This window comes from Oryctolagus cuniculus, chromosome 4, assembly GCF_051225735.1.
Source record: "Oryctolagus cuniculus isolate XC-2025 breed Fujian yellow rabbit chromosome 4, ASM5122573v1, whole genome shotgun sequence".
NCBI classification, from domain to species: domain Eukaryota; kingdom Metazoa; phylum Chordata; class Mammalia; order Lagomorpha; family Leporidae; genus Oryctolagus; species Oryctolagus cuniculus.
Window position 1 is genome coordinate 140,130,673 of NC_142870.1, and position 20,387 is coordinate 140,151,059.

At 47.6% G+C, this 20,387-nt stretch overlaps 2 protein-coding genes across 3 annotated transcripts in view; both read right to left on the bottom strand.

The window, feature by feature from the left end:
- Positions 1–454: 454 nt before the first annotated feature.
- RNF7 (ring finger protein 7) lies at positions 455–8,073 on the bottom strand. 2 transcript variants are annotated; one of them, XM_051859025.3, is made up of 3 exons: positions 7,903–8,073; positions 3,222–3,269; positions 455–1,404 (listed from the first exon to the last, which is right to left on the bottom strand). In XM_051859025.3, the coding sequence occupies exons 1-3, from the start codon at positions 8,068–8,070 to the stop codon at positions 1,348–1,350; spliced, it is 273 nt and encodes a 90-aa protein (XP_051714985.2). In that variant the 5' UTR covers positions 8,071–8,073; the 3' UTR covers positions 455–1,347. The 2 variants fall into 2 exon arrangements, with proteins under 2 accessions (XP_051714985.2, XP_008264483.1); XM_008266261.5 differs by having other exon boundaries at positions 7,896–8,073.
- A 7,649-nt stretch (positions 8,074–15,722) lies between these two features.
- LOC100358019 (uncharacterized) overlaps positions 15,723–20,387 on the bottom strand; it is a 70,658-nt gene continuing 65,993 nt past the window's right edge. The window contains exons 10-11 of the mRNA XM_017346669.4: positions 16,529–16,641; positions 15,723–16,104 (exon numbers count right to left, since the gene is read on the bottom strand). Of these exons, the coding sequence (XP_017202158.4) occupies positions 16,093–16,104; positions 16,529–16,641 (125 nt within the window). The 3' untranslated portion in view covers positions 15,723–16,092. The remainder of the gene's footprint in view (positions 16,105–16,528; positions 16,642–20,387) is intronic.

Here is a 20,387-nt window from a genome sequence, read left to right on the forward strand (position 1 = left end):
GCCGCAGGCGGTGGCAGCTTTACCTGCTATGCCTCGGCACCAGCCCCACCGTTCTCAATCTTTAAGAATGTAAGACCTCTCACTGTCTTTCCCTGTAACTTTCAAATAAATAAATCTTAAAAAAAAAAAAAAAAAAAGATTCAGAATGGCAATGTTCTGATGCTGAAGGAGTAGTTAAGATTTCAAGGCTTTGTCTTTTAAGTTCATGTTAGAAGCTCTATTGAAAAAGAATTCAAATTGAACTTGTGATCTATAATTTGGCATAAAAATGATCTCCCTGTGAATGAGTATGATAAAATTTAAATATTTTCTTGCACTTACATGTTTCTAGTAATACATTTTATTGCCAAGAGTGCAACAGGAACTTTTTCAAACAGAATGAGTCTTCACTAAATTAATTTATTAACATCAAGTTTAAGGTTGTATATAAAATTTTAAAAAATGACAATTCAAATAAGATAAACAGAATAAACCATTTATTGAAACATTAGGCGATAAAATAAACTTTTTTGATTCAATGCTACATTGGTAAACATTGCCCCCTCATAAACACTTTACCTAAAACACAGTTAAATTAAAACATCATCTGACTAAAAAACTAGAAAATACTTCTAAAAATTAAAACAAAAACCAACCAAACAAACAAAAAAATTCTTTCACCACTTGATGGTTGAATAGTGAGGCAAGTGCTTATCTAGGTTTTCTTGATGAGTCAAAGATGGAGAATGATGACTTAACAGCCAACCAAAGGTTCAAATTTTATTTATCCCGTTCACTGGTCCAAACTTAGAATTTTTACTTCACAGACTATCCCCCCTCTTTCCATCACAAAAAAAAAAAACCAGGAACAAATTAGGGATAAGAGCTAGGTTTTAAACTGCATTTTATTTGTTACATTTTCTTTTTGAAAACTGATCAATAATAGGCATGCAAAAAAGCTCTCCTCTGAATGGACTGCCTCCACTGCCTCTTGTCTGTCAACAGGTAAGTTATAAAGGTCATTTGGTTGGCGTTCTCTGCTCTTTAATAGCACTTCTAAATAGTGTGCACGACACACACCACAGAGGTAGGAAAGACCATCTTTAATAAATTACATTAACTGTCAAGAATTTCTGAACATAAAACTGACAAAATGCTAACCCAGGCCTCTGATGAGTCCTACAGGCCCACAGCCCCACCGCCTCCTAGGTGGAGAGTTAGTCCCTGCAGTGCTGCAGCCTTGTAGGGCACTTGGGAGAGATCCAGCAGGGCTCCACACGAGGGCACCGGGAAGGCCCGTGCGCGCTCACTTGCCGATTCTCTGCACCACCCAGTCCTGCTGGCAGAGCGGGCAGCGATTGTTCTGCTTCACCCACAGGGACATGCAGCAGTTGTGGAAGGAATGGTTACACTCTCCCCACACCACTGGAAGAAAGAACAGTTCACATCACATGTTTCAGTTGAAATGACTAAGCTCAAAATTATAGCTTATTTTCTATTATGAATAGCTATGGTTCATAATCCTGAAAAAATGATGGTTAACTGGTCAAAATAGCTTTTTCCCATCTAAAAAACAAACAGGACCTTACATGTATAAGCTGCAGTTAAGAAACGAGATAAGACACCGTGTCTGGGGGGCTTTTCCAGCCCTACTTTAGAATCTGTGGATGACGTGATAACCCTCAGTTCCTACATAGTGTCGCATGCTCTTTTTGAAGTTAGGAGATTAAAGGACTTGAACCTTCTTTAGATCCCAGACCTTCTTAGTCATGTTTGACCTTAGAGATCTTCTAGGCTTTATTTTATTAAAAAAAAAAAAAAATACTGATTTTTTACTTGCCAATGCCTGTTACAGGCTATTATCAGCAGATGACATGCTTCTGAACGCTAACAGCTATGTACCCAGTAAACTTTTTCTAGAAGTTGAGGATTGTGTGAAGTCATCCATATGCAGTGCGGTTCCTTCTGTGACAAACAGAATGAATGTTTCCAAGAGGCTGGCTGCAGAGAAAGCCTCTCGGCTTCAAAAAGTGGCCTCCCCCTCACAATTCCCAAACTAGTATCCCCCCCCCCCAAAAAAATTTATTTGAAAGAGCAAGAGGGGAAGGGAGGGGAGGGGAGGTGAGTGGTAGGACATAAAATCCCTGGAACTGGGGTGCTTGCTTGGCGCAGAAGTTAAGCTGTCACCTGGGAGACCTGCATCCCGTGCTGCAGTGCCTGGGTTACTCCCAGCTCTGTTCTTGATCCAGCTTCCTGCTAATGTGCGTGCTGGAAGGCAGCAGTGATGCTCAAATACTTAGGTCTTTGCCACCCACATGGAGACTGGATTGAGTTCTGCATTCCTGACTTTGGTCTGGCTCAGCCCTAGCTGCTGTGGGAAGTGAACCAGCAAATGGAAGACCTTTCCGCCTTCCAAATAAAATGAGAAAATAAATCAATCTTGGAATTGCTTAAAACATGTAGCTGACTATAATGATATATTAATAGACTTCAACAAACTAACCACAGTCTAAAAAAAAATTTAGATAGAGCTTTTTCTACTTTGGCTGAAGAGTTAAATACAATAAGATTCCTAAAAACTATAATGTTTAACTAGAACCCAAGTCAATCCATAACACAGCCAAAATTCAAAAGAGGTTTTCCTTAAAAAAAAAAAAAAATTATTTATTTGAAAGGCAGAGACAGAAAGAGATCTCCTATGCACGGTTCACTCTCCAAATGCGTGCCAAAGGCCAGAATTGGGCTAGGCCAAAGCCGGGAACTCAATCCAGGTCCAGGTCTCCCAAATGAGAGGCAGAGACTCAACTATTCTGGCCATCACCTGCTTGCTGCCCCCCAGGGTGCACATTAGAATTAGACTAGAAGCAGGAGCAGAGGCAGGATTTGAACCCAGCCACTCTGATGTGAGATGTGGGTGCCAAGAGGGTTTCATCTACTACATCAAATGCCTTCCCCTCAAATGGGGTTTAACAAATTCTTTTTTTTTTATAACTTTCTTAATAAAAGGTAATTACTTCTGGTCATTTCTGGAATGACCAATTCTTAATTATAGCAGTAACAGGACTTGCAGATTCATTCCATTTAGGACTTTTGAGAACCAACACATTTTATGTTAATAGTGCATCATTTTTCACAGTTCATTTTTGTGTACTGATACACTCAATCTTAATCTACAAATTCAAATATCCCTACTGAGGGAAAACCTTTAGTTGAAAAAGCAAGAGCTGGAAATTACAACATACCAACACAATCTTCTTGTTTGTTTTCAGCTTGACATCTAAGACAGGCATCTAAAAGTAAACAAACAGCAATTCTCATTCTCAGAACGCAATTTTTACAATCCAGATACTTCAAAGTCAAAAGCCCTATGGGTTAGAGCTGGAAATAAAAAAATTATACTATTAATTTCTCATCTGTAGGTAACTATTTAAACAGCAATAAAACACAAGGCACTACGCATTAAAAGATAAGTTTATTTTGGTGCAAAACATTTTTGAAATCCAAAAATGTCCATGAAAAATGCAGATTTTGAAAATATTATACATGAGTAAAGGTTTTTTGTGCCAAAACAAACTTTTTTTTTTTTTTTTAAAGATGTATTTGAAAGGCAGTTACAGAGTGGGATAGAAATCTTCACTCTGCTAGCTCACTTCCCAAATAGCCGTCATTGAAAGGGCCAAGCCAGCAGAAGCCAGGAGCCTGGACTCCATCAGGTCTCCCAAAGGGGCAGCAGAGGCCCCAAGTACTTGGGCCATCTTCTGCTGCTTTCCCAGGGCCATTAGCAGGAGCTAGATTGCATGTGGAGTTGCCAGGGCTTGAACCCACACTATGGGATGCCAGTGTTGCAGGTGGTGGCTTAACCCACTGCACCACAACACTGGTCCCTGTACTTAGTTTTAATTCCATTTACCATGAACTTTTGGAAAATCTCGAAAAAAAAAATCAACAATAAAAATTACTGGGAGGGGATGTCATGGGCAAATTTTCATCACATAACTTCTAAATTTTTGAACTATGCCGCTGTATAAACTATATAAAAATTAAATTCAGAACATCTTCTGATTCTTTCATAAATAAATATTTTGAGTCATCCATACTCTCAACACTGAAGCATTCCTTGAATGAGTCATAAAAAGAATTTCTTCACTTTTTTCAACGACGCCTGAGCGCTGCTTCCAATAGGCCCCTACTGCTGGTCTCCCAAACAGGCCTGGTGGAGAGGCAGCGAGGCACAGAAGGGAAGCAGTGCTTTGGAGGCAGACGTCCATTCCCACTTCCCTGCATTTACTAGTTCATGGCCCTGGACTAGTGAGGAACCCCTAGGAGCCCCAGTTCCCTCACTTGTGAAAGAGGGAGTGCGACCATGAGGCATTTATACATTAAGTGGAGAGATACACACCTGGGAGAATTTTATGGCTAAAGTAAAAATTAGCTATCCCTAAATATGTTTTTTCTTTCCGCAAGAAAATGCTCCCTTTACAGATAAATCAGCACAAAGCATCTACCTAGCGAACTATCTTAATAAATTACTTGGGAGTAAATGCTATGAATGGGCACCAAAAGGTGTATCACAGGTTTTCAAAATTGAATCTGTAGTACTCTTTTCTTGATGGAGGAGGTAATACAGGATATTTCAGGGACCACTGAAATGGAAAATGAATCAAAAATGGGTAAAAGGAAGTTCAAACCAACAGGAAAAAGACATAACTAAGAGAGAAATGCTTCTGTAAAAATAGAAACACGGGGAAGCTGAAGCCTGCTTCTCTCCTTACAGTGGATCAGGCGCAGGCGTGTATCTGCTCCTCTCCCCAGGCTCTTAGCCTTAAGAAACAGCACCACCCTGGCCTCCTCAGCGTGTACCACAACCACTGTCTCTTGAGGCTTGCTTCAGTTTCGGTCACTGAGCATCTGTTCTTTGCAAGGACTTATGCACTGGGGACACCAAAATGACCAAGGCTGGGTCCCAAGGAGCTCACTGGCAGATGGAGAGGGAGACTAACACCCAAGGATCACCAGGACGGTGATGTAACAGAGAAGCCTTGCGCCCTGTACTTGCCTAGCTCCGGGCAATTGCTGCATTTCAAGATTAGGGTTGGAAAACCACGGCCTTTTATAACTTAGGAAAATAAGGTCACGTGCAACGTCCATCTAAGGTAACATATACTGCTGCGGGGTTACTGTGACTTTAACCTGCCTCTACCCAGCAAGCCTCTCCTCTTCTGCCTCCATACTTGCTCACTGTGCCATCTGCTCCCTTCAGGAAGAACCGAAGGCAGTGGAAACCAAGAGGGCGTTCCTCCTATCAGAACAGGCCAAGAGGCAAATCTTGGCACAAAAAGCATAACAATCATTTAGGTGTGTGAGATAAATGGTAAGGAAATGGAACTAAATGGGATTTTTTTTTTCAAATAAAGATTTTTGAAAGGCAGAGTTACACAGAGAGAGGGAGAAATCTTCCTCCCCTGGCTCACTCCCCAAATGGCTGCGACAGCCAACGCTGGGCCAGGCTGAAGCCAGGAGCTTCTTCAAGGTGTCCCATGCAGGTGCATGGGCCCAAGCATCTGGGCCATCCTCTGTTGTTTCCCAGGCACATTAGCAAGGAGCTGGACTGGAAGTGGAACAGCTGTCACAGGTGGAGGTTTAACCTGCTATGCCTCAAAATTGGCCCCACTAAATAGGCTATCATTTCAGAATCTAGAAATCTCTGAATTATGCTCATAGCTTTTAGATTCATTTTCCAAAAAACAGACCCAAATCTATACAGATCCCTAAAGTTTCAGATAAAAAATAGAAAAATGTTAAATGATGTTCCTAGTATCTAAAACAGTCCATTCCTAAGCACAATAACAGTAACACCTTTTAAAATGGGGCTCGGGCTCTCTGCTATGGCCTGGGAAAGCCACAGAAGATGACCCAACTTCCTATGCCCCTGCATCTGTGTGGGAGACCCAGAGGACGCTCCTGGCTTCAGATCAGCTCAGATCTGACCACTGTAGCCATTAGGGGAATGAACCAGCAGATGGAAGACTTCTCTCTCTCTGTAGCTCTCTGCCTTGCAAATAAATACATAAATCTATTTAAAAAAAAAATGCTGCTAGAAAAAGAACTAGGAGAGTAGGGGGAAAATTATTTCTACTATCACATGACCACTAACTGAATTTTAACATCTCACAAAAACAAAACACAAAGGTTCAGAATATGTTTCTGACCTCCAAGTATGGCGGTTGTAAATATTCAACTTTAAACCTAGAGTAGCAGAATATTTGTGATAATTAGAAAGTTAATGATGACTCTGAGTCACTTATAGCCCATTCTCTGACCAACTTTCAATATCCCAGTAAAGTCTGTTGCAAGCTTTCTTTTCCACTTATTGTTTAAACAATTTTCCTCTTTGGGGAGAAAATAGCTAACAGGTGGTCTGAGATCTTTAAAAAAAATCCTTAAAGACCCTTTGGGGACATTTTTTATAAACTAAGAAGGAATGAAAAGGCAGCTGATTTTCCTTTAAACTGAAGAAAGCTTAGGGGGTACAATCTTTGCGTAAAGCTTGTCCAGCAAAAGAATAAAAGATCAGGTCTCCTTGATCAACAATAAACAAAATGCCTCTCAAACTGAAAATTATGATTTTAGTTCCTAACTGAGGTGTGTGTGGGAGGGTATTAACTGTTTTACAGGCAAATACGCAAATAAGTGGATCCTGTCTAAAATCCGGGTCTTTCAGAGTAAAAGCCTAAAAATATTTGAATCATACTGTTGGAAACCCTCTATGAAACAAGCCCTTGTGAACAAAAGACAAAAGACAGCATACACTGAGAAATCTTTTGACTCTGGTAGATTTCAACTCTCACCCCTCAAAAGGAGAAAGCAATTCTCTAAGTTGTTTATTTCCAATTCTCTCACTTTTTTTTAGGGCAAACCACAAAGTTTTCAAACTATGGAAACCTCAGTTTTCTTCAACTAACCCTCAAGTAAAAACACTACTTAAAATGCTCTCACAGTAATTTCAAATGCACTATTTAAAAACATAACTTGCATTTAAGGAGGGCTTGTTTTTCAAGGTGGCCCGAGATCTTAAAACAGAAACCATGTAAAACATAAAGGAGACTAAGCTGCTCCAAAATATTTCACTTCGTCCGGATGTTGGATTTCAAAATGTTATGGAAAAGGAAGTTCTCCCCCAAGGCAGCGTCTTCTCCAGGAAACGACGTCCTGGGATGGAGAGGGGAGTTAAGGGACCACATTCTCCAATTCCGAGGACGGACACTTGCTCCTTAGCCACAGGGTGCCCCCTCCCAGGCCCAACGAGCGCCATCGGGACACCTTAGATCGATCCGGATTGAAAAGCCAGCAGCGCAAGCCGCAGCAGCAGGAAAGGCAATGGCTGTGCGCTGCGCTGCGCTGCCCTGCGGGGCAGGACCGAGATTTTCGTTCCTGCGCCAGACGACCGCGGAGCATCACCGGGGCGGGTGACGGGGCCTCCGGGGCAGGTGACGAGGCCACCAGGGCGGGTGACGGGGCCTCCGGGGCGGGTGACGGGGCCTCCGGCGCGCTCCGCGCCACCGCGGCCTTTGCCCCCGGCCCCTCTGCGGTCTGCTCGAGGGGCCCCGGCGGGCTACACCCGACGGGTGGAGCCCCAGCTCCCATCAAATCACCCAACTTCTCTCCCCGGAGCACCTCCCTCAGCGCCTGAAACCACCCTGTCTCATCGCCTGCCTACTGTCCGTTTCTCTCCCCGGGGCACCGGTCGCCCGGAGATGGGCGCCTTGGGACGACACCAAGGCGCCGGCGGCGACCGCAGCCCAGGCGGCCTGAAGCGGGGGCGTGGGCCCGCGGGACCAGCCGAGGGTTCCGGCGCAGCCGCCCGGGGCCGACCCCGCGGAGGCCGTACCGCGGCCCCGGCCTCGCGTGTAACTTACCCATCACTTGGACCCTGCAGATGGCGCACGTATCGCACTCCACGTCCCAGCTCCACATGGCCACCGCGTTCCACTTCTTGAGAGAGAACATTTTGTCGCCCCCCGACTTGGAGCCTGTGCTCCCGGAGTGAGAGGACAGGGCGCAGGTCTCCTCGCCGTCTTCCACGTCGGCCATGGCGGCGGCGCGGAGCCGGCGGCGAAGACGTTAGGTCGCGGGAGGCGGGCAACTATGGCGGCTCGGTGGGGCCGTCCGGCGGGCCCACAGCGCCGCCCGCAGGCCGCGGGTCACCGTATTGTCTCGGCTAGGGCGGCCGCGATTGGCTGGCGCTGTCAGTGACGTCGTCGCACGCCGGCGCCGGGGGCGGGACTACGGCCCCCGCCCCTCGCCGCGCCGGGCCGCTGGGCGGGGCCTGCGGATCGTCGGTCGAGGCGGTGCGGCCGCTGCGCGGAGGTGTTGGGTTGGCGCCTGGGGCGCGAGCCGCGCTGGGGTGCGTGCCTGTACTGCTTTCGGCCTTAGCTGGGAAATGATCCCGTTAATTTATTCGTTTGCCTCTCCCCTACCAAGTATAAACTGCTATGAGTGCTCGTACCGTGTTCTTACTACGTCCTGGATGTCTTAAAAAAAAAAAACAGTGGTTACAAGAAACTGTTGAGTGAATGACCGTGAAGATCTAGAAAGTTCGGTGGTGGTCAAACTTTTTGGGCATATAGTTCGTTTAGATCTGAAAGTTATTAAAATTTTAAGGAGATTTTGTGTCTGTGGAAGATAGGCGGGATGGTTATTTTACTCTTTAAGAAATTAAAAGTTAAAATGTATTAATTCATTTAAAAACAAACCCATTGCAAGGTATTGTTAAAGCAGGACATCATAGATGATGTAGTTTCTGGAAAACTCCACTGTACCCTTAGAGTGAAAGTGAAAAGGAGGAAAAAGGTTCTGAATGAATGCAGTCTTTGACCTGACTTGTTCCCTAAAAGGATCCTAGAAACCCATGGGACTCACTTTAAACTAGTTTAATCTCTCTTTTTTGTATGTAGGAGTAGTGAGGTGCAGAGAAGGGAGTTAGAGCTTACACTGCCGCTGCGTGAAGGGGGTAGTTTGGAAAGCATAGACTGCAGCCGTGTTGTTACAGGGATCTGGGATCAGTTCTTTGTCCCACGGTGGTGGAGTAGGTCGATGAGTAGGATTGAGCAAAGCAAATGAAATTAGATTTGATTGAGAACCTGAGACCCCTGTTTGCCAGAGGGGCCCCCCAGGGAGGGTTCTGCCAGGGTCTGGGCACTGGGTGCTGATACAGGGCGTGCATAGCAGTGGGTCAGTTCTGCATAGTTTCGCTGCCTTAGGTGTCTGCCTTGTTTATTCTGTCTCCCTGGAGCCGGCATGGTTACTGACCAGCTACCTAACAAACCTTGCCTTGCTGACCACTTGAGAGATGTGATAGCTGAAAAAGATTGTTGACCTGAGTGATTAAGGCAGGTTGTGCTGACCTGCTCAGTTGCTAAGCACTTCAGACATGCGGCTCTGTGCCACGGTCCAGTCTCTTACAGTTACCTGTGGATGTGGAGCCCTCGCGCTCCCTGTCGATCTTTGCATTTTCTCTGGGTGATGTTGGTTGTCTAATCCACAGATGGCAGGTTTCATATAAATCCCTTTTTCCTTATTCCCACGGGGGCCTTTCCTGACTGCTTCCTAACCCCTGGAAGTATTTTTATTTTATTTTAAAAAATATTTATTTTATTTATTTGACAGTTACAGAGAGGTGGACACAGAGAGAGAGAGGTCTTCCATCCACTGGTTCACTCCCCAGATGGCCTCAATGGCCTCAATGGCCGGAGTTGAGCCAATCTGAAGCCAGAAGCCAGAAGCTTCTTCCGGATCTGCCACATGAGTTCAGGGGCCCAAGGACTTGGGCCATCTTCCACTGCTTTCCCAGGCCATAGCAGAGAGCTGGACTGGAAATGAAGCAGCCGGGACTTGAACCGGTGCCCATATGGGATGCTGGCACTGCAGGCGGGGGCTTTAACCTGCTGCACCACTGCACTGGCCCCTGGAAGTATTTAAGTATGTTTTTTTAAGAATTATTTTATTTTTATTTGAAAGTGTGGGGAGCAACTGAGACTAGACTAAGTTACTGGAATTAAGACTTATTCTATGCATCTGCTCTCCCAACAATATGGCGCTGAGAGGGAGCAAACAACCTCTACGCAGCTGCCTCATCAGTTTGACTGATAAGCTGCAGGAGCTGATCCTGCTTCTGATTGGAGGAGAGCAGCGTGCTCGGCGTATGGGCAGCAGAGTTGGGATTGGTGGAAGAGGACTATAAAGGAGGAGAGAGACACCATGCACCAGGAACACCTGAGGAACATCTGAGCAGCCCCCGAGAGAGCAGGCCTGCGGTGTGCTGCTCCTCCGTGGAAGCGGGGAAAGTGGCAGGGGTGCCGCCCCTCGGCGGGGGGGGGGGGGGGACCGGCAACTAACCCGGGACGGCATCGTTCCTCCGCGAGTGAGGGGCTGGCAGCTAACCCGGGAAGAGCCGGGCAAAAAGAACAGCGCAGGGTCCAGTGTCGTTCCTCCACGAGTGGGGGAGCGACAGAAAGAGTTACAGAGAGAGGTCTTCCGTTCCACTGGTTCACTACCCAAATGACCGCAACAGCCAGAGCTGAGCTGATCTGAAGCCAGGAGCCAGGAGCCTCTTCCGGGTCTCTCACAGGAGTACAGGTTCCCAAGGACTTGGGCCATCTTCCACTGCTTTCCCAGGCCATAGCAGAGAGCTGGATTGGAAGAGGAACAGCTGAGGCTTGAACCGGAGCCCATATGGGATGCCAGTGCTTCAGGCCAGGGTGTTAACCCACTGAGCCACAGCACCGGCCCCAATTTTATTTTATTTTTTAAAAGATTTTTATTTACTTGACAGTTACAGAGAGAGGTGGACACAGAGAGAGAGAGGTCTTTCATCCACTGGTTCACTCCCCAAATGGCCTCAATGGCCGGAGTTGAGCCAATCTGAAGCCAGAAGCCAGGAGCTTCTTCCGGGTCTCCCACATGGGTTCAGGGGCCCAAGGACTTGGGCCATCTTCTACTGCTTTCCCAGGCCATAGCAGAGAGCTGGATTGGAAAAGGAGCAGCTGGGACTCGAACTGGTGTCCAGGTGAGATGCTGGCGCTGCAGGCTGGGTTTTTAACCAGCTGCACCACAGCACTGGGCCTGGAAGTATTCTTAACCATATTCTTTTGTTTTCCCAGCAAAACAGACAATACCTCCCTTTAAAAGCTAAAGAGCTGAGGCACAGAGAGCCTAAAGTGGGACCCCTGCTGTGGCAAGTTTGGGACTTGGAGCCTTCTGCCTTGTCCCCAGAATGTCCTGACCCCAGGTATTGTGCCTGGGCAGAAGTTAACTGGTCTCCAGGAGCCAGGCAGGAAGTCCATAGTCCATGCAGACACGTATAAGGACAGAGTTACATTCGGGTAGGTGCAGGTGTGTGGTGGCTGTTGACGGAGGGGAAGTGCTGGGAGGGTGCAGAGAGATCTGAGGTCTGGTGCCATGAGGGAAAGCCTGGGGAAGAGGTGGAGTTTGAATGGGGGGGAGGGGAGGGGCTGTGGGGAGGGGATAAGAGGCCCTTGAGGCCAGAAGAGTGAGGAGAGCAAACCTCTCCCAGCTGTTGGCCAGGGCAGAGCAATAGTGGGAGAGGTGAGGCTGACCGTCCTGTATGAGTGAACATACAGGTGAGCCACACGGAACACATGGCTGCTCCTGCTAAAGCTGACTAGAGAGGACTGAATGCTCGCCATCTGGGGAAGGCGGAAGGCTGGGACTAGGTGACGATCAAGTGCACCCAGCCTGCGTGAACTGGGCAGAGTGAAAGGAGAGGAGGGAAATGCAGATGGAAGGCTGAAGGGGGTTAAGCACAAGGAATGGCACGTGTCTGTGTGTAGCCATGAAACCTGGAGAGAGAGAGAGAGAGAGAGAGAGAGAGAGAGAGAGAGATCAATCTTGACTCCACTGGAGTGGGAGAACAGAAGCCTGGAGCGAGGACCTGGTGGGCCATGGGAAGAGTAGGTGAGGAGGGGAGTGCAGTTTGCAGGTTGGGAAGAATTTTCAGATGCCCAAGGGAACAGGAATGAAAAGATGTGTGAGGGTTCAGCTGCACTGGGGCGAAGCCAGAGCAGAAGCAGGTGCAGGGAATCCAGGCTGCAGGGGCTGTTCAGGTGTGGCCCTGGCCCACTAGAGGGGCCTCCAGTGATTTGCCTGGCTGGGTTCAGCTCTATGGAGGTTTCTCTCTGTTTGTCAACACAGGAAGGGAGGGACTAGAGGGGCCTTGGGGAGGAATGTGGCAAAACCAGCATCTGTTTGGCTCATGCCCGCTCAGCTTCCAGCCCACCACAACCCTCCAGGCTCCTCAGGCCAGTCTGAGTGGGTAGGAGCAAAAGCCAGACTCAAGCTCCGGGTTTTAGGACCTCCTCGGCTGTTTTCTCCATCACTGGTGCTCAGAGCATTGTTGGCAAGGTTGCTTTTGTTGGGGGAAGAGGGGGCAGCTTTCTTTAAGCCAAATATTTAAGTCCTCCAGGAAAAACCTGTCTCCCAAGGCAACTGGACATTTCTGTTTATTATTATTTTTCATCTTCAGCCATCCTGTCTCCCTTCCTCCATGCCATTCATCTCTACTAAAATAGCTTTTCCTGGCATCTGGAAAGAAAAACTCTTCTTCTGCCCACTTAGGTTCTATACTTGGGGGCTTGTGATTTAAACTGACAAAAGACAGATTAGCAGGAGAAAAGAGAGGTTTTTGTTCCCAGAAATAGTAAGAATTCAGGGACAGATGGGAGGATGACTCAACTAGGCTTGGATTCGAGGCTTCTGTGCCATCTGCCTAAGAGAAGGTTGCTTATGGGGAGGGACGTTTGGACAAGAGAGACAGCCCTTACAGAGAGCGCAGATACGGGAGGTGAGGATTTTGTGATAATACCCAGTACGGTGATTCATTTCCCCTGCGCCAGCTTCTTGTCTCTGGAGACAGACAGGAGTCAATCTTCCTTGGCTATGGAACTGCCAGGGGAACGGGATTTTTGGCACTCAGCCTCTTTTTGGGAAGCACTGCTTTTAGGCAGAGAAGAGAACGCAGAAAAAACCACCATGCAACAACTCTCCTCCGCACCCGAGCTGGATCTGTCTAGCGTGCCCTGGGAGCCCCTCTCCGTGCCCCTTTCCACCCGGTGCCCCTGCTCGGATGTCCTCAAGCCTAAGTCTGCGTGTCCCAGGTGCTCATTGTGGTCCTGCCACAGGGCGAGCGGCTGGTGTGGTGCTTCGTACGCTGCTTAGGACACCCACATCCCGTATCAGAGGGCCTGCGTGCCAGTCTCGGCTCTGTTCCTCATTCCAGCTTCTTGCTATTGCCGGCCCTGAGAGGCAGTGGATGATGGCTCAGCTACCTAGGCCCCTGCCACCCACGTAGCAGGCCTGAATGGAGTTTCAGGCTCTTGGCTTTGGCCTGGACCAAGCCTGGCTGTTGTGGGCATTTGGGGAGTGATCAGCAGATAAGAGATGTTTCTGTATGTATGTCTGTTATGGTCTTTCTTTGTGTGTATCTTTATCTCTACTTTTCAAATAAGTTAAAAATTTAAGCCTTGCCACAGTAGGGCCCCCAGCTTCCGAGTGTCCTCCCTGATGCTCCTCCCTAGGACTTTGGTCAGGTCATTCTGCTCAGTGAGCCCCTTGCAGCTGTACTGTCTTTTGTACCTGAACCTGTCTGAGCTTGGACAGGACCTCCCCTGCCTCCCCCAGCAGGCCTGCTCCTTGCACTCACCTTCGTGTTCTCGCCACCACTCTTTACTGTCACACAGCCCTGTCTGCTCAGGGGGCCAGCGCACTTTCTGTGTTTCTTCTGCTCGCTTGGCACCATTGCAGCAGCCAGAGCACGCTCTTACCGACATTTAACAAGCTCATCATCATGTAGCAAATGGCTTTGGGTGTTTTAAAATTGACAGCTCATAGATGAAAGACATTAAAATAGTAAAAAGAGTATGCAGTAAGAAAAACTAAGCAATGTTAATGGTCTCTTCAGGCACAGGCAGACACACTATATGTCAGCCCAGTCAGAAATTTTAATTGTGGCAAAATGCCTATAAAATTTCCAATCTTCAGGACTGTGTGTAAGTGTTTGGCTTAGTAGCTGTAGGTATAGTGAGCTTGTTGTTCAACTGATCGCCAGAACTTTTCCTTCCTGTAAAACTGAAGCTCTGTACCCACTGAACAGCGACTCCCTGCCCTCCCTCCCCCAGCACTTGGCAAGCACCTGTCTGTCCATCTCTGTGATGCTGACAGCTCTAAGCTTGTCACTGGACTCATCCAGGATATGTCTCATTGTGGCTGGCTTATTTCACTTAGCATTATGTTCTCAAGGTTTATCCAAGTGGTAGCGGGAGAATCTCCTTCCTCTTGAAGGCTGAGTAATATTGCATCGTGTGTCTAGATCTTGTTTATCCATTCATTCAGCCACGGGCATTTGAGCTGCTTCCTCCTTTGGTCTGTTGTTGCTACTGTGGGTGTGTTTGCAAATAGCTCTTCCTGACAATGCTGTCAATTCTCTTGGAAATATACCCAGATGTGAAATTGCTGCATTGTACTATATCAACCCATTTTTAAAAAGATTTATTTTATTTATTTGAAAGAATTTCAGAGAGAGGTAGAGTCAGAAAGAAGGGGGGGGGGTCTTCCATCTGCTGGTTCAATCCCCAATTTGCCATGATGGCTGGAGCTGTACCAATCATTTTGTTCCCTGCCGCCTAGGTGGGAGACATAGATGGAGTTCCAGGTTACTGACTTCAGCCTCATGGAGCCCCAGCTGTCGCAGACATTTGGGGAGTGAACCAGCAGATGGGAGATCTCTGTCTCTCTCCCTGCTTTTGAATACATTTTTAAAAGATTTATTTATTTACTTGAAAGAGTTACACAGAGAAAGAAAGAGAGAGGCAGAGAGAGAGAAGTTTTTTTTTTTTTTTGGTCAGGCAGAGTGGACAGTGAGAGAGAGAGAGAGAGAGACAGAGAGAAAGGTCTTCCTTTGCCGTTGGTTCACCCTCCAATGGCCGCCATGGCCGGTGTGCTGCGGCCGGTGCACCACGCTGATCCGAGGCAGGAGCCAGGTACTTCTCCTGCTCTCCCATGGGGTGCAGGGCCCAAGTACCTGGGCCATCCTCTACTGCACTCCCTGGCCACAGCAGAGAGCTGGCCTGGAAGAGGGGCAACCAGGACAGAATCCGGCACCCCAACCAGGACTAGAACCCGGTGTGCCAGCGCTGCAAGGCGGAGGATTAGCCTAGTGAGCCGCAGCGCCGGCCAAGAGAGAGAAGTTTTCAATCTGCTGGTTCACTCCCCAATTGGCCTCAACAGCCGGAGCTGCACGGATCCAAAGCCAGGAGCTTCTTCCGGGTCCTCCCACGTGGGTGCAGGGGCCCAAGGACTTGGGCCATCTTCTATTGCTTTCCCGGGCCACAGCAGAGAACTAGATCGGAAGAGGGGAAGAGGAGCAGCCAGGACTTGAACCGGTGCCCATATGGGATGCCAGCATTGCAGGTGGTGGCTTAATCCATTATGCCACAGCGCTGCCCCGGTTTGTTGTTTTTTTAAAACAAGAACAGTTTCTCTGTCACAACACCTGCCTTGAAACCCACATTCAGAAAGTGACAAGTATGATGGAATTAACACCACTCTGAACTTTTGTATAAAAGTCTTAGTAAATTTTAGAACTTGAAAGGGGCTTGGTCACAGTGAAAAATATTAGAACAAACTATCTTTTCAGCACATCTGTTTGGCCACGGAAACAAATGACATTCTTTTTTTTTTTTTTTAAAGATTTATTTTATTTATTTGAAAGGCAGAGTTAGAGAGAGAGAGAGAATGAATCTTCCATCTATTGGTTCACTCCCCAGATGGCTGCAATGGTCAGGGCTGAGCCAGGCCTAAGCCAGGAGCCAGGAGCTTCTTCTGGGTTTCCACATGGGTAGGGCTGACAAGGGCCCAAGCACTTGGTCATCTGCTGCTTTCCTAGGTGCGTGAGCAGTGAGATGATCAGAAGTGGAGCAGCTGGAATTCAAACTGGCGCCCACATGGGATGCTGGCATTGCAGGTGGTGGCTTAACCCATTTCACCACAGCACTATCTCTAGAAACAGATGTCATTTGTATGGAAATAAGGCATCCACGTTCAGTTTTTAGCCTGTGAAATAATGAACAGGAAATCATAAATTCAAGAAAGAAAAAAGTTTAGTATCATATACTAATGGATAAACACGTGAACCATGTCTCTCTAACATGCAGCATAGGTTTCATAAGGAATTTAGGCAGACCCATTCAGATGGTGGGACCAGGATTTGGGTGGGGATGGTGTTAAAGGCAGGAGGTCGCGTTCGCTCTAATCTTTGAGGGAACTGTTATTCTTTTACAATGTCTCTCCCGGTGCAGTCATCATCCATCAGACTGGAATGATGGTTCAAGTGGAGGAGTGTGACCAAGAACTTAAATTCTGCTGTTTTCCAGTGCAAAGTCTACAGCTGATGGTGCCATCCCCCCCCAACAGTGTGCCCAGGCACCACACAGCGCCCCCTGGTGGCTGTCACTGACAAAGACATCAGAGAACATACCTTTTTCTTCTTTTTGCTGGTGGTGCTAGATTTCTTACTATTTTTCCAAATACCTCTGAAGGTGTCTGAAGAGATCTGGGGAGTGACTGTAATTTTTAAGACTGGAAGCTTACCTGGGAAAGGGGAGGAACGTAATCATGAGTAGATAGGACACCCACAATGCCTTTGGGTGGGCTAGGTCCGGGACTTCTGAAGGGGGTAGTTTCTCATGTTGCCATTATGTAGGTAACTTTCCTCACATCTGATACCCTTCCCCTACATCTTCTTGATGTGAGTGATCAGAGTGATGGGTTTACCTCTGTAATAACTTCTTACACGCATCATTCCTTTAACTAGTCTTCCTAAGTCTGACTTCCCCAACCCCAAATCCAGCCTCGTTAATCCTCTGAAAAAAAAAAGTTCCGATCTTGCCATTCACCATATCAGTAATGATTTGGTATCATTATTGGCTCCCTTCTTTGGTGGCCATCTCTTGTCTGGAATAGTACCGTAAATTTCCTGCAGGAACACATTCCCCTGCTGTCTGGGGGCTTGGCACCGAAGCGAGGACTGTTCTCAAAGTGCACCTCATCTCCCTAGCACAGTGATTGGTTAGCAGGCATCATGTGACTTGTGATGGTCCAATGAAAGCCAAGAGAAGAGCAGATCTTTCTTGGGATTATTATACATGTAGAATGTAAACTTCTGGCTAATGCTGCCTAATTTGACACAACAATCTGACTAACTTTGGGCAACTTGCCTGATAATAATAGAATAATAATAATAGAAGCAGAACGTCCAGAAGATGGAGGAAGGCGGGGTTATTTGAACTGCTGAATGCAGCTGGATCTGTAGCTAGAACTACTCTACTTTAATTATGCAAGCCAATAAATTTGCTTTTGTACTTACAAGAATTTGCGTTGCTTTTGTATCACTTTATACCAAGGGTCCCCATTGATTTTCCTGTAGACTAAGGACCCGGATGCCCAGCGTGCTGTTCGGGAAGCTGGTGTCACCGGATCCTTGCACGTTTCCCCACAGCATCCTGCCTGCTGCCTCTTTCTGTTTCTCATCCAGCCAGATGGCCCTGTCCTGCTTGCTGGGTGCCTCACGCTGCAGTCTGCAGAGGCCAGGATACCCCAGGGAGAGGCCAAGAGCAGAAGGGAAATAAGACATACAGCTGACAAGAAAACTAAGAGCTACAGTGATAGTACTGAACTTCAGTTCTCGAGAGTGAATTGAAGTGAAACGTGGAAGTGGCTGTCCAGGCTGGCCACAGGACAGGGGAGTGGAGGGCAGGAAGGGGGAGTGTGGCTAAGGGTCCTGGTGGTGTCAGACAGTGTGGTTTACCATGTCAGGACTTGCGAAGGGCCAGATACCAGATCTGCGGTGGGTACCGGTGCAGGCACGTAGGGAAGAGAAGCGAGGTTGGTACCCTGGTTGGCCATTTTCTTCTGGTGAGCAAATGCTTCTTGGTACTTTAGGTGTGCTAGGGGTCATTCTATCATATGATTCATTTGTGTGTGTTGGGGCTTGCTCATACTCCAGGTGGGGTTGATGTAATAAAATCGAGGGAGGTAGGCTCCTAGGAGGGTGCCAATGTCAGGGGGTTGTACAGAAGCCCCTCTGATTTCCTGCATCTACTTTTGGCCCAGGTGTGTGTTTTCCTTGTTTCCTTGTAGAGCAGCAATTTATGCAGATACACATCTCCCAGCAGCCTCTGGGGCCCATGCACAATGACCAGCAAAGGCCTTGGTGTTGCGCTTGAGCCACTCTGGAGAGGCTGCTGATTTCTAGGGCCTTTTGCGAAGTCTAGGGTATAGACGATGAACTGGCCCATGGAAATTCTTACAGTTCCCTGCCTAAAATCTTTTTTCCTGCTTTCTGTTCTTTTTTTAAATTTATTTTTATTTATTTTTGACAGGCAGAGTGGACAGTGAGAGAGAGAGAGAGAGACAGAGAGAAAGGTCTTCCTTTACCGTTGGTTCACCCTCCAATGGCCGCTGCAGCTGGTGCACAGCGCTGATCCGAAGCCAGGAGCCAGGTGCTTCTCCTGGTCTCCCATGGGGTGCAGGGCCCAAGAACTTGGGCCATCCTCCACTGCACTCCCAGGCCACAACAGAGAGCTGGCCTGGAAGAGGGGCAACTGGGACAGAATCCGGCACCCTGACCGGGACTAGAACCCTGTGTGCCGGCGCCGCAGGCGGAGGATTAGCCTATTGAGCCACGACGCCGGCTTCCTGCTTTCTGTTCTAATGGAACTCATATTTTCCTTGGGGCAGCAACGTGCCCAGCTGAGTAAGGATCCTATTTTCCAAGTCTCCCCTGGCATTAGGGATGGGTGAGTGCTCGGCTTCTGACCAGTGAATCACAAGCAGAAGTGTGCTGGAGATTTCTGGGATTTCCTAGGCAGGTACCACACCTTCTGCTTGTCCCTGCCTTCTCTTTCTTCTAGTCTAGAATGGAGATGGGAGGCTACAGGTGAAGCGGGCACTTTGCAGCCATGAGGATAACAGCTAAGGCTGATGGTGGGGAAAGGGAGCAGGAAACCGGGATGTTGATGATGTAGCACAGTTTGCACCTGCCCAGTCTGCCTCTCTCTGGTTCAGCCACATGGAGCCAAGCACCGTCTCTAAGTGATGTTAAATTTAATAGGAAACTGACAAATCATGGTCAAGGGGCAAGCAAAAGCTCAGAGAAGGACAAGTGTAAACCAGGGGAAGGCAAGGACTTCAGGAGAATGAGGTCCAAAGTCTTGACCAGGGTCAGGAGGGAGGGTGGGCTGCATGACCCAGGCGTGAGGAGTGCAGGGGGCCGGAGACCACTGGAATGGGGCCAACAGTGTGATGTGCAGGCCAGCCTGAGGCCTCAGCGGATTCGTGAGGCAGCCCAACCCATAGATGACCGTCGTGTCGTCCTTTTCACTCCTTTTCCTCTTAGGAATTTCTACACGTTTTCAGTGCCGCATAGCTCAGGTTTGTGAAGCCTTTGTTGTAGCTGAGATGATTTAAGTCAGCATTAAATGGTGACATGGAGTTACAGCAATAGATGGCCTGGTAAGAAAGCTATGTGAGTTTCAATTCAATTCACTCTCCAAAAATCTTTTCTTCAGGGCAGGTGTTGGGCCTCACAGTTTAAGATGCTGGTTGCGATTCCTGCATCCTGTATTACAGTGCCTTGTTCTCTGCTTCTGCTTTGATGCCAGCTTCCTGCTAATGTGTACCTTGGGAGGCAGCAGGTGATGGCTGAAGTCACTGGGCCCCTGCCATCCGTGTGGGAGAGCAGGCTGGACTTCCCAGCTCCTGGTTTAGGCTTGGCCCAGCCCTGGCCCTTGCAGGCATTTGGACCGGTGGATGGAAGTGCTCTTTGTCTCTCTCTTGCCTATCAAGTAAATAAAATTTTAAAAAAGGAAACTTTTTTTTTTTTAAGCAATGATGTCAAAATGGGAAAAATACAGTGCTGTTAGTTTAGGGAAAAATTTTAGTATAAAGTTTGCTATCTATGTAAAAGTGAATTCTGTAAGTAATGCTATCGATCTATTTAAGAGACGAAAGGGTATAATTTTCCAGCTCAGTGGTCTTCAAAAAGGCATGAAGGGGATTGCTGGGTGTCTTAGAGTGATCAAAATTTTAAAATTTGAGAGACTGGAAGTGGGGCTGGGCCGTGGCCTGGTTGTGGCCTCACCCTCACAGCTGATCTAAAATAAATAAATGGAAGAAAATTAAATATTTAAATATTTTCATCAAAGTGTATATATAAAGAACGGCTAAAAGGCCACAATAAACAAGAGATTCATTGCTGCCCGCAGCACGCCTGGTCCCCCAGAGGCGGCCACTCTCAGCACGTGCGGCTGTCCTTCATGATACTTCCTGCCTGGTTG